The sequence below is a fragment of the Lissotriton helveticus genome, chromosome 4_1 (genome assembly GCF_964261635.1).
Source record: "Lissotriton helveticus chromosome 4_1, aLisHel1.1, whole genome shotgun sequence".
Classification (NCBI taxonomy): domain Eukaryota; kingdom Metazoa; phylum Chordata; class Amphibia; order Caudata; family Salamandridae; genus Lissotriton; species Lissotriton helveticus.
This window is the reverse complement of record NC_136063.1, coordinates 474,879,370-474,892,489: the sequence shown is the minus strand read 5'-3', so window position 1 is coordinate 474,892,489 and position 13,120 is coordinate 474,879,370. Positions and strand designations below refer to the sequence as shown.

The 13,120-nt window shown below is 46.5% G+C and overlaps 1 protein-coding gene across 1 annotated transcript in view; it reads left to right on the top strand.

Moving 5' to 3' along the window:
• Window positions 1-13,120, top strand: part of DECR1 (2,4-dienoyl-CoA reductase 1) — a 234,374-nt gene that overhangs the window by 185,933 nt on the left and 35,321 nt on the right. Inside the window, exons 5-6 of the mRNA XM_078687063.1 lie at window positions 3,414-3,561; window positions 8,251-8,350. Of these exons, the coding sequence (XP_078543189.1) occupies window positions 3,414-3,561; window positions 8,251-8,350 (248 nt within the window). The remainder of the gene's footprint in view (window positions 1-3,413; window positions 3,562-8,250; window positions 8,351-13,120) is intronic.

Sequence of the window (13,120 nt, the reverse complement as noted above, 5' to 3'; positions counted from 1 at the left end):
AGTTTAGGAGACCCCCTTTAGCCAGAATCGAATCAGAGTCAGGAACAGCTGGCACTAAGCAGCTTCCTCTAAATGAGCAATGAGGACATGGACCTAGGTCCAAGGGCTCCATCAAGTGATGACAATGAGTAGGTAAAACGGGACATAAGTCTCTCAGCCTCTTACTTGTATAGGTTTGCCTGCAGCATACCCGCGAAGCAGGGGTCTGGGCCCCTGGTCCCGGCCGGTCGCGGACGGGCGCAGACGGGCTTGGCTTAGGCGCGGCTTCGGCGCGCATCCGGCGCGCCCGCTGCGCCAGCCCGCTGCGCCGTCTAAACCCTACGCACATTTTATAGGTGATGAGGAGGGTGGGAGGCCGGCGCGACTAGAGCGCTGCCCCTGCCCACACCCAAGATGGCGCCCGCCGCCGCCTCGAACCGGGAGTAAAGATCGGCTGGGCGAGGCTGTATCAAGGAAGTAGAGTGTTAAGAGGTGTCAGTATGCCTAAAATCAATTCCCTTTAAATTCTCAAGGTAAAAGCCCCCAAAGTTTTTTTAAAATTCACAAGGCAAAGAAACACGATCTAAAATTCATAAAACTGTCGCAGGTATTCGAAGCTGATCACCTGGTAGCTCGCAGCCCTAGTCCTCCCTCTAGGGAGAGCTCTAACAGGCAGCGAGCAGCTAGAGCACCCTGATTAAATAGTCTGGGAGGGCGGGAGGCCGGCGCGACTAGAGCGCTGCCCCTGCCCACACCCAAGATGGCGCCCGCCGCCGCCTCGAACCGGGAGTAAAGATCGGCTGGGCGAGGCTGTATCAAGGAAGTAGAGTGTTAAGAGGTGTCAGTATGCCTAAAATCAATTCCCTTTAAATTCTCAAGGTAAAAGCCCCCAAAGTTTTTTTAAAATTCACAAGGCAAAGAAACACGATCTAAAATTCATAAAACTGTCGCAGGTATTCGAAGCTGATCACCTGGTAGCTCGCAGCCCTAGTCCTCCCTCTAGGGAGAGCTCTAACAGGCCAATCACACTACAGTTCAGCCCATGGATTAGTGTGTGGGCCGTCTGGCCCATTGGCAAATTCCAAAACAATTGATGTCATTGAGCCTGAGGGGTCGCTTCTCAGTCGATGGCATAAGTTACGCACCAAGCCCTGCATTACCCATTAAAACTTGTAATCCTTTTTTTACATTGCTATAGGGAGTGTGCACTGTTCTGCAAGGACCTGTTGACATCACTTTGTTAGAGATGTATTGCTCGTGTATAGAAATGTGCTTGCTTTACCACCTTTAAAAAAATAATAATCTTGTAAATCGTTGTCTTTTAAACCACTTGTTTCATGGAATTCTCTTTGCATGCTGGAAAAGACTCAACAAATAACGCAATATTAAGCCTGCACAGTTTGTGATGCTGTCTTTTAACATATTGTGTTGGGGCTGAGGCCCATCTTGGGTGGTTTTCCCAAAACATAGAACCTTCCACTTTTTTGCACACTAGTTAATCATACCCACAATTTTACTACCACTAGTGCTTAATTTGTGCAGGTGGTTTGAGGAGGTGGGCACCAGCACCCATATTTCGGGTCTAGATTTTTCATCATTCGCCTTTTCAAAGGGAAAAAAAATCAGGAAAGGGAGGAAAAGAAAGACCTGAAAATAGTGACAACGTGGGGTATGCGAGGATAAAAAAAAGCCTACAATAGTGAGCTAAAGAGACCGGAAACCTAGGGTGGTAGAAGAAAAAGAAAGACGCCTGAGGTGGTATTCGGCAAACCCAGCTTTCAGCAGCAGGCTCTTAAAGTAAGTAAGGGCCCCTGCTCTTTAAAACCAAATGTTTTTATTTTCATTTTAATTAAGCACTGACTACTGGCTTGTATCATAGGGGAGCAACTCTACCTTAATCTTTGACAAACAAGCATCTTTTACTACTGATTGCTTTTGATATTTGCTTCATTGTATTGGCGATTCCGTTTCATGCCAGGCCAAATTAGGCATGGTTAACCCATGAAGCGATCTCAAACTCAGTTCACTTAACTTGCTCCTAGTGAGTAGAACCTTGTCACATCAGGAAGAGCTACGGCTCTGCAGATATCTGTGTTATATGCTTTTGAGTAAAGTACCAACCAATGTTTATTTTGTCTGACTTTTAGCAAAGCTAGACAAACGCTGCTGGTACCTCTTGCGATTTATTTGATTCTTCCAACTCCAATTCGTTAATTAAGGGAGAAATTATCTATTGCTATTGTAAAAAAAAAAAAACACACTCGGGAAGGAATCCATTTGTGAAAAAAGCTGTTCTTGTGACACTCCTGAATCCTGAAGTGTACAGAACAGTGGTGGCTGGCATCGTTTGAAAGTGGTAAGGCATCTCACCTGTCTGGAAACACAGCGAGTAAGTAGCACAGTGAGCAGGTCCTCCTGGGTCCAGGGTGTTCAGTGGTTGTTTTTTTCTTTTTTGAATGAGGTCAAGTAATGCAATGTTTTTCACAAAATTGCTAGAAGGCATATTTTCTGAAAGGGCACTCAGGAAAAATCCCAGAACTGCCATTGTGTGTCAGTGAAGCCCGAATCTTCCTGTAAGTGCTGCAGTCTCACCTGCCCGAAAACACATTTTAGTAAATGGTGTCAAGATAGTGCAGTTTTTAGTAAAGTGTCCCTAAAAAAGTTTAAAACGAGGTGATACACGAAATGCAATTGAATGCCTATCCTGTACCATAGCATCTCCGTACACTTCATTTCATTTTCAAATTTTGATTCTGCTCGTTTCAAGTAGATTCTCAATAATATCTTATTACTGACAGTCTCATTCGAAGGGACCAGGTAGAAAAATAAAAAAGTACACACATTTTGCAATCTCATGGCTGTGCACTGCAGACTTAGACAGATATTACATTCTCATATAGCTATGCTGCCACTCAGGTGACACAGATTTTACAGGGTATTGCAGCAGATAGATTTCACTAATGCTATAGATTTGGGTTTCAGCTACCAGTACTGCCAGTCATTCTTTTACCGGAAAGTCACCCGAACAGCCAGCCCTGGTCCTTGAAGGACTTTTCTTGCTTTCATGTTCTCTTCCAAAAAAAAAAAAAAGCAGCAGCAAGACAAACATGAGCAGGACTGTCGATGGCCAGCTTGAGGGAGCATTGGCCTGGTCCTGTATAACATTTTTTTAAATGACAATTCCATCCGGTAAAGGAAGCTCTGGAATTAGGTCAGGTAGCGGGTCATTTTTGTTGGTCATGTTTGGAGAGTTTTGTGTACCACCCTGCTTGCCTCCCAGGTGAACTTCGGGGTCATCGTTCAACTCTTCTCAGGTAAGTAAAACTCTTTTCCCTTTCTCACCCTTTGTGCCCTCGGTTCTCTCTGTATTGATGTTTGACCTGTACACAAATATTTTTTGCAATATTCATGTTAATGTCTTCCATCACTGCTAGGTTGTCATAAACAATGCCGCAGGAAATTTTGTGTCGCCATCTGAACGACTGTCTGCGAACGCCTTTAGGACCGTCACCGAGATCGTCCTGAATGGCACTGCTTATGTCACGCTGGAAATTGGGAAGGAGTTGATCAAAGCGCAGAAAGGTAAGTAGCACTGGTGTGTAAAACCCATCCACAGCCTTGATGCTCCTTTATTGTTTGCCTTAGGTCCTGCTCAATGTACAGTACTCTGCATCAGCAAACTTTGTTTTATGAACAACTATGACCATCTTTCTTAAATGGCAGCTTCCACCCAAGACGTTTTTGAGCATTGACTGACTCACTACACAAAATCCATGAAACGTCCTCTTTATTTTTTCTAGTTAAACGTCTGTCCCTTTTATCTAACTTTAGTAGCCAGCATGTGGCAGCCAACATCTTGTTCCCCCTAGCCTACGCCCGACACATTGTAAATGGAAGAAGAGCAAAAGTTACGTTGTTACCATAAGTAGAGCACTTATGCCAATGCATTCACTTAAAGTAGCAGAGTAACATCCACCGTAATTCAAGAGGGCGCATATTACTTGTATGACAAGTTGATCACGTCACATCTGAATTATAGTATAAGCTCCTTCCTTGTGTCACAAGGGAACTGCTGGCTCCTTGGTGTGCAAACACAGTATTTCATGCATGCCGGGAGAAGATGGGAAAATACTGGAACAGCTAGTCAAAGAGAAAGAATAGGAATTTGTAATATGGTGGCGCAATCTGTAATCCTCTTTCCTTTAAAAGACAAGATTGTGCAGTTTTTCAGGGATATCCAGAAGTTCCTAAAAACTAATTTGAACCAGATTTTTGTACATTATACAAAAGCAGTAGTTGCAAATAAAACAAAGACCGAATGACATAGAGATGTCTTGAGGTTAAGGGGGCAACTAGAGGTGGGTGGTAACAGGACATCTGCCAAAACACAGCCCATGTTACCATCTGCCCACCTTTACCTCGTTTCATTTACAATTAGCATGGAGGTGTTTCCGGTGAAAGAATTGTAGCTGAAGCAATTTGGAAAATCATTTCAGTGGTTCTGGTGCCAACAGCAATGATTGGGTAAGACCGATCAACTTAGAGCAGCCTCTCTCACATTATTCATGCGGGTGACCCTGTCGGACACCACCAACGAGACCATAGTCTTCCTGGCAAGAAAAACATCTTGCTGTTGCCCATGTTCTGGGAATTGACTCCTGTCGAGAGGGAAACATTTGGGGAAGTGGTCCATACGCCAGGAAAGGTCTGGTTTGACAGAACAAGCATGCTTCCTCGTTTGGCTTCCCCGAAGCGGCGCCTGCAATGAATGCGGGAGTGATTAGGAAAATATTTCCACCACAAAGGCGTTTGGTGGCTCTGCTGTCACAGTTGTGGCGTGGGTGGTGCCTCCATTACAACAGGAGTTGGGAGACAAACTTGTAGTGAGGCATTAATGGTGAAAGGTCACTAGAAGGGCTCATGGCACAATATTTTCTGAAAGTGTGGGTTTTTCTTAAAGCTGTCTGTTCTAAACCCTGTCAGGACCTCCAACGCTCCTCTCCTGACAAGACCTGCTTATATACTGCCTTGTCCACTGGGTCAGAGAAAGACTTTGATAGATCGTTGGCCTTCATGTTGTGTACAGCATCTTTCTACCACGTTGGAGAAGGCTAAAAAAATAACATTTGCAAGTGCAAACGTTCATTTTGTCTCATCCAGTATGAAGCTGACATTATGTTATTGTGTTGGAATGGACTCTAGGCACCGCAGCATATATTTTACAGTGGAACAAGTGTAAATAAATAATTCATATTGCTTGTTAGTAACATGGTGACATTTCCATGAAACCACATTTCTTGATTGCTGAATATGTGGCATAGGCATACACTATGACGGAATGTAGGGCAAACCAGGGCATGCCTGTCCTTAGTGTTTTGGAGGAACATAAGAAATATCAGATTAGTTGCAAAACTGACACTTTGACATATGTATCTCCCCTTCATTAGTTCTAGTCTACCACTGCTATTTCAGAGATACACACACTTCGCGGCGAGTCAGGCATTACTAATTCGCAATTGTGCATAAAGCCCGTTGTATGGGAGGGTCTCGGCGTCAGTTAATACCTTTAGGATATCCTGCCTCCCCATCATCAAGGTAATCTTCCTTCCCCACATCTATTGTGCTATAACAAGCATTCAAGTAGTTACCCATGACTTGTTCAAATTGAATGTGTCGCTTCGGTACTTGCCAGAGACATTAAAGCTCAAGTTAGTTTCTTCTCACACAAAACCTCACTTCGTTGAGTGTTTACATGAAATGTGCTGTTGTAGTGTTGCTGTCCTCAAGGGAGGTGGCACCTGGATGTGCTTGCAAAAGGAGAATGCAGCAACCCTGAATGGACAATCCATACTGTAAAGTGGGGAATGGGATCCAAAGCTGCTTCGATTCTTAAACGAGCATTTGCTAAGCCAATTTGTTTTGCTTTGGAATGCCAGCAAAACATGTAAAAAGAAAAATAGTTCACTAAAGTTAGCAGCGTAAGGATGCACTCAGCCAACCCAAAAAGATAGGCGAAACCTAAATGTTCCAGGGATGGAGAAAACCGAAGAAAACCATTAAATCTGGAAGAGAGAATTAAAGTATGTAATTACAATCTTGAGCAGACCCAAAGCTCATTGTACGGTAAGTATATGTTGATGTATTGGTTACAAGGCTGTCTTTTACCGGATGCTAAGGCTGTCTTTAGCGAGAGGATAAACATTAAACGTAAGTACTGAGCAGCGGAAACATAGTTTCGCTTTCTGCTGCTTCAGATAATGAACATGTGGCTCTATTAAGGCAGAATATGCGAGTAATTCAAGGAGACATTATAGGTTTTCGGTTCAATTCGAATGAAAATATCCATGTCTGTGCACCGATGTTGAAGTAAACGTAAGAACAATAGAACGATTGGGTAGGTTAGCCTTGTGCTTGACATACAGAGGTATGTAAACCAATAAATTCAAGGGAGCAAAAGATAACCGCTATCCTGACAAGAATGCAGCCACCTAGTCTGAGGCGTTCAAGAAAGGTAGGTCTGGGAAGGCTCCTTGGCGAGATGTGGAGAGGGCGTCGGCTCTGTGATATGCAGTCTGAGCTGAGCTAACCTATCCAACACAGGAGTTTCCTTCTATTGACGGCTTCTGGTTTGCTTTTATTTTATGAGATGTTGTGAAAACATATGGCCAAAATATATAAGGCTTAGAAATGTATACATTTCCCTGCAGATTTGTTTGATATATCTGAGAAAAGTAGTCCAGAATTTGCAGTGATTAACTGTTTATGCCAGTTGTCCTGGTAGACTGAAAAGATGAGAACTTTCCAGCCCGTGAGAAATAGATCTCAATTCATACAGATTATTGCCCGATTAAAACTGATTGACAATTATATTTTGTTTGCGACTTAACAACCAGCTATATTACTATCTGCTAGATGCATCAACGTTCGATTTTGCGAGTCCTTAATTGCGAAGTTTAAGGATTCGCATTTAGGGACTCGCAAAATCAGATGCATGTAAGATTTGCTAAAATATTAGCAATTCCTAAATATTCCTTATCTGCGACGCGCAGAGTGCGATTCGCAAATAAGGAATGACATCTCATTGATTCCTATGTGCCAAGAGGCCCATAGGAATGAATGGGGAGGAATTCTCAATTTGCGATTAGCAATTAGCTAAGCGCAATTTGAGAATGCGATTTCAAGGGTGACGGGTGTCCAAAGGACACCCTGTTGCACCCCTTAAATTGACCTGGACACTGGTATTACGCTCACACATGTCCCAAGGACATGTGTGTGTGTAACATACAACTTTGAAAGATGCACTTTAGTGCATTTTTCACAGTTTTCGCTATTTACCATGAAGTTTGATTTCACGGTAAATAGCGACCCCTATCGGCGAAATCACTAGCTATTTTACATTCATGCATTTCATTTAAGGAATCTCAATTTGAGATTCCTTAAATGCAATCGCAAATAGCGATTTATGCATTTGGGATGATGCATCCCAAATGCATAAATACCGGTCGCAGAGGGGCAGATTCTGAGAATCTGCCCCTTTGCGAACGGTATTTCGCTTGATGCATCTAGCTGTATATTTGGTAGATGTTCTGTGGGCCCCTGACAGTTCAGGCGGGGCATTGTTGGCATTTTAGAAAGAAACCATAGCATATTATTTATCCTACAGAAGATTTGTGTTGTGGGTTTATGAAGGAATGGTTGACAAATTCAGCTGTAAATTGTGAGTCTAAAATGGCAGGCATCTTGACTGTTGAATAAAGAGAAATGCAGTAATTTCCGCCTGAAATCTTGCTGGTTCCACGCATTTTAGCAGCAGTGGTTCACACAATCAACTATCCTATCAGTTAAACAACTGCTGTTGAGATCCTCACATCTAGGTTCAAATCTTGAAATGCAATAGCTATGTTGGAAAGTCTTGTTACACTCAGGGAAATTGAAGTGTTGGATTCCTTTGGGGATATGCATTAGGTTTTAGGTTCTGAATGTTTTTATTTGTCTTAGATATACTGCTGGTGTGTACCATTATTTGCTTTTTTTATCTTGTATGGTGATGTACCTCAAATGTTATTTGGGGAAATACCAGGTTTTACATTCGTTCGAATGCCCCAATCTTTAACTTTGCTGTTTAAAGTTTTCAATCTGAAGCTTATTTCCTTATCTGTGTTGCTTTAGCAAATGAAAGGTACACACTTTCTCAAGGTGCATTACACAAGTTATATGTTCTTGTACTTTGACGTGTTTAAGCAATATAACATTTTCTCAAATGATTTTCAGGAGCAGCATTTTTAGCAATTACAACAATCTATGCCGAGAGTGGATCGGGATTTGTATCTCCCAGTGCCTCTGCCAAGGCTGGTGTAGAAGCATTGTTCAAGTAAGTAACTACAGCATCTCTGCTTAAGTCTGAGTGTGTAATGCAATACCATCTGAACTCATTCATTAAAATGTCTAGGTCCTTGATACTACCTTGCTGGAAGCCTACTTTAAGAAAATGTTTAAATCACATACTTTTTAAAAGAGTATTATATAATTGCCTCTCAGTTCTTTTAATATATTTTGAAAAGGTTGGTTCTTGTCTATTTCGAGATATTATGTAATTTGTTAGCTATAGTGTTCACACCTATCATTAAACCTTTGAGATGAAGGCACCAAAAGTGCATTTTCCTGCTCCGCCTGCCACTTCTCCTGCTCTCTTCAGCACCCCCCCACAATCCTGCATGCACCTCACACGCTTTCGGCTAGATCGGGCGACCTATTGGGGGTATAAACGCTTACTATTAAGTGCCAGAAAAGTAAGATAAATGAAAGCACTCAAAACACTATGTGTTGGGATGCGATAATAAATAAAAATTACTCAAAAAACACAATGTGTTGGTGCGAGAGTTACACAAGAAAAATACCTATCAAGGATTGATGGGATATTAATACTCTGTACTGAGTGGATGAAAGGTTATTACATGCAGGGAGACAGTACATACAATGAGACAAATGTAATGTCCCTAGCAGTGTATTGTGGATGGAGGCAGGCTGTTGTTACCTCATCTGAATACGGGGTACTCAGTAAAGAATGGATGTTACTAAGATAAACGTGTGAGTTCTTTTTGTATATCAGGGTGCTGTATGGTGAAAAAATACCTAAAAAAGCTGCATTAAGCCAGCAGAGGTGCCGTTGCTACCGTGGTAACTGAGTTGTGTTAGACATGTCTGTCCTAACTGATTTTATCTAGATAACTGACCCCACGGAATACTGTTGTTGAGACCTTGGCTATCTGTACGCAATTTGAAAACCCAGCATTGTTCTTTCTCAAGTAATCTTTGTTCAAGGTTGTTATTGCATTTGACATGTTCCAGGACTACCCATTTCATGTCGTTGGGTGTGTGTTGCATTTCAATAAAGTGCGATGTCATTTTTGTTGTTGCCCGCTTGCGCCTGATGATACTGCGGTGCTCAACAACTCTGGTACTCACTTTCCTCGTTGTCAGCCCTACGTAATGAAGGTTGCAGGTACAGGTGATCAAGTATACTACTCCTGTAGCGTTGCAGTTGGTAAAACTGCGTAACTCCCAGGTCATTTGGTTTGCGAAATTCATCTTTTTAGTTGGTAATGTCAGGTGGCATACACTGCAGTTACTGCATGGATAATGTCCGGCAGGTAATGCTTGCAGGGTTTTTTGTCTATCTGGTTTGGTCTCATTTGTTAGGGCTTGTGTGGACAGAATATTGTTTTAGGTTTTTCTATCAATCAGTCATTTGTTAAGCGCACTACATACGCGGGTCTCAAGGCGCTGGTGGGGGGGCGCTACTAATCGAACAGCCAGGTCTTTAGTATCCTCCTGAAGGTCAGCAGGTCTTGGGTCTGTCGTAGGCTCAGTGGGAGGGTGTTCCATGTCTTGGCGGCGAGGTGGGAGAAGGATCTCCCGCCGGTGGTTGTTCTTCAGATGCGCGGGACGGTGGCGAGTGAGAGGTCGGCGGAGCATAGTTGGCGGTGTAGAAGGAGAGCCGTCTGTTGAGGTAGGCTGGGCCGGTCTTGTGGAGTGCCTTGTGTGCGTGGATTAGGAGCTTGAAGGATATCCTCTTGTTGATGGGGAGCCAGTGCAGGTTTCTCAGGTGGGGGGTGATGTGGCCGTGTCGTAGTACATCGAGGATCAGTCGTGCCGAGGCGTTTTGGATGTGTTGTAGTCGATTGATGAGCTTGGTCAGGGCTCCCGCGTCGAGGGCGTTTCCGTAGTCGAGTCTGCTGCTGACGAGGGCCTGGGTGACTGTCTTTCTTGTATCTGTCGTGATCCATCTGTAGATCTTGCGGAGCATGCGGGGGGTGTTGAAGCAGGCGGAGGAGATGGCGTTGACTTGCTTGGTCATTGAGAGCGTTCAGTCAAGGATGATTCCCAGGTTGCGTGCGTGGTCGGTGTGGGTCGGGGCTGCCCCCATTGCAGTTGGCCACCAGGAGTCGTCCCATGCTGACGGGTTGGAGCCGGCTGATTTTCATCCAGTCGGCGATAGCCTTCATTCCTTCATGGAGGTTGGTTTTGGCGGTGATGGGGTCCTTGGTGAGGGAGAGGATCAGTTGAGTGTCGTCGGCGTAGGAGATTATGTTGAGGTCGTGCTGTTGGGCGACTTGTGCGAGCGGGGCCATGTAAACAGTGTCGGGCTGAGGGAGGATCCTTGGGGGTACGCCACAGATGATCTCGGAGGCTTCGGAACAGAACGGTGGGAAGCGGACGCTCTCTGTTCTGCCGGAGAGGAATGAGGTGGTCCATTCCAGAGCCTTGTCTCGGATCCCGCCGGCGTGGAGGCGTGCTCTTAGTGTGTGATGGCAGACTGTGTTGAAGGCGGCGGAGAGGTCTAGGAGGATGAGTGCTGCAGTCTCCCCGTTGTCTAGCAGGGTCCTGATGTCGGTGGCGGCGATGAGGGCGGTCTCGGTGCTGTGGTTGCTGCGGAACCCTGACTGGGAATTGTCCAGGATTCTGTTCTCTTCGAGGTATCGGGTTAGCTGTCTGTTAACTATTTTCTCGATGACCTTGGCCGGGAATGGGAGCAGAGAGATGGGTCGGAAGTTCTTTAGGTCTCTTGGGTCTGCCTTGGGTTTTTTGAGTAAGGCGTTGATCTCGGCGTGTTTCCAGCTCTCTGGGAAGGTCGCGGTCTCAAGGGAGAGATTGATGACGTTGCGTAGGTGGGGTGCGATGGAACTGCTTGCTTTGTTGAAGACGTGGTGCGGGAATGGGTCTGACGTAGAGCCTGAGTGGATTGTGCTCATGGTCTTGATGGTGTCATCGATGCTCACGCTGGTCCAGGCTAGCAAGGGGACGTGGTTAATGGTGTGCAGAGGGTCTGTTGTGTTGCTGTCTGTTGGGGCTGCCTGGTTGTTGAAGCTGTCGTGGATATCTGCTATCTTGCGGTGGAAGAAGGTGGCGAGTGAGTCGCACAGGGCTTGCGACGCCGGGATGTCATTGGTGTTGGAGATGGGGTTGGAGAGTTCCTTCACGTTGTTGAAGAGCTCCTTGCTGTCTTGTGTGTTGTTGTCGAGGCGGTCTTTGAAGGAGGTCTTCTTGGCAGCGCTGATGAGGTGGTGGTGGTTGCGGACGGCGTCCTTGTGTGCTGCGTGGCTGTCCGTTCACTGTGCCATTTCTTCTCTAGTTTCTGGCAGGCTTGCTTGGAATCTAGGAGTTCTGGGGTGAACCAGCTGGCCCTCTTGCTGGTGTCTCTGTGGGGAGGTTTCTTCAGCGAGGCGAGGGTGTTGGCGCAGCCCTTGATCCAGCGCCTGAGGTTGTGGCCAGCGACTTCGGTGTTGGAGGGTTCGATGGATGGGCTGAGAGCGAGGTTTGCATGTAGTTGGTCTTCGGTGATTTTGCTCCAGCGGAGGATCTGTTGGGTGCAGTGGTGTGTGGTGAGTTTCTGGAAGGTGAAGTGGATGCAGAGGTGGTCTGTCCAGAGGAGTTCGGTAGTGTGGCTGACGGAGACATGCAGGCTTGAGGAGAAGACTGGGTCGAGCGTGTGGCCGGTGGAGTGGGTGGGCGTTGTGACGAGTTGCCTCAGTCCGCGGTTGGCAAGGTTGTCGATCAGGGTGGTGGAGTTGCTGTCGTTGTTCTCAAGGTGAAAGTTCAGGTCTCGCCGGAGGATTGCAGTCGGTGGAGGTCAGAGCGTGCGTGCTGATCAAGTCGGTGATGGGGGCGGGGTCCGGCTGGTCGGTAGACGAGGGTGCCTCTGAGGGTGGAGTTGGGGTCAGTGTGGATCTGGAAATGCATGTGTTCGGCGGTGCTGAGCACGTCGTCGGTGCTAGTCAAGACCCTGATGCTGTTCTTGTGGACAATGGCAATTCCTCCTCCGACTCCGTTGGTGTGGCCTCTGCCGGTGATCTTGTAGCCGTCTGGGATGGTTATGGTGTTGTCGGGTGCGGAGGACTTTTTCAACCAGGTCTCTGTCAGGAAGGCGACGTCCGGGGAGGTTGTGTTGAGCAGGTCCCAGAGCTCGACTGCGTGTTTGCGTGTGGAGCCGGTGTTCAGTAGTATGCATTGGAGGTGGTTGAGGTCTTCCTTGGCGGGTGGTTCGTCGGCTCTGTGGCTGGTGTTGCTGCAGTTCTGGAAAGGACCGTGTGCGTTTCGGAGCGGCCTTGAAGCAGTTTTGGGTCCGTCTGGGGTTGAGCGCGTGCAGAGTGCTGTCGGCGGTCGTCGTGGCGGGTGTGGGGGCAAGGAGTTCTGGCTCTGGGTGCTGTCCAGGCATGGACAAGCGCAGACGCGCTTGCCGCACGCCAGAGGCTTGACCGCGCAGCGGCCGGCATGTATGGGGAGGTGGGAGTGAGGAGCAGCTGGGAGGCGGGGGCAGCAAATGGGCAGTCAGGGGGGCAGAGTGCGCAAGGGACGCAGCGGCGTGGGCGGTGAGGGGTGACGAAGGAAACAGAAGGCAAAAGGGCACAACAATTGAGGGGGAAACGAGTGGCACAGGGGGCAGAAAAGTCACAAAAGGGCAAAAAGGTCATGAATACAGAGGGAAGCGAGTGGCAGAAAGGGCCCAAGCAAGGGCAGAAAGGTCACAAAAAACGGGGGGAACGAGTGGCACAGAGGGCACAAAGGTCACAAGAAAGGGCATAAAGGTCACAGAAATGCAGGGGCAGCTAAGCAGCAGAAGGCAAAAACGGGCTGAGACACG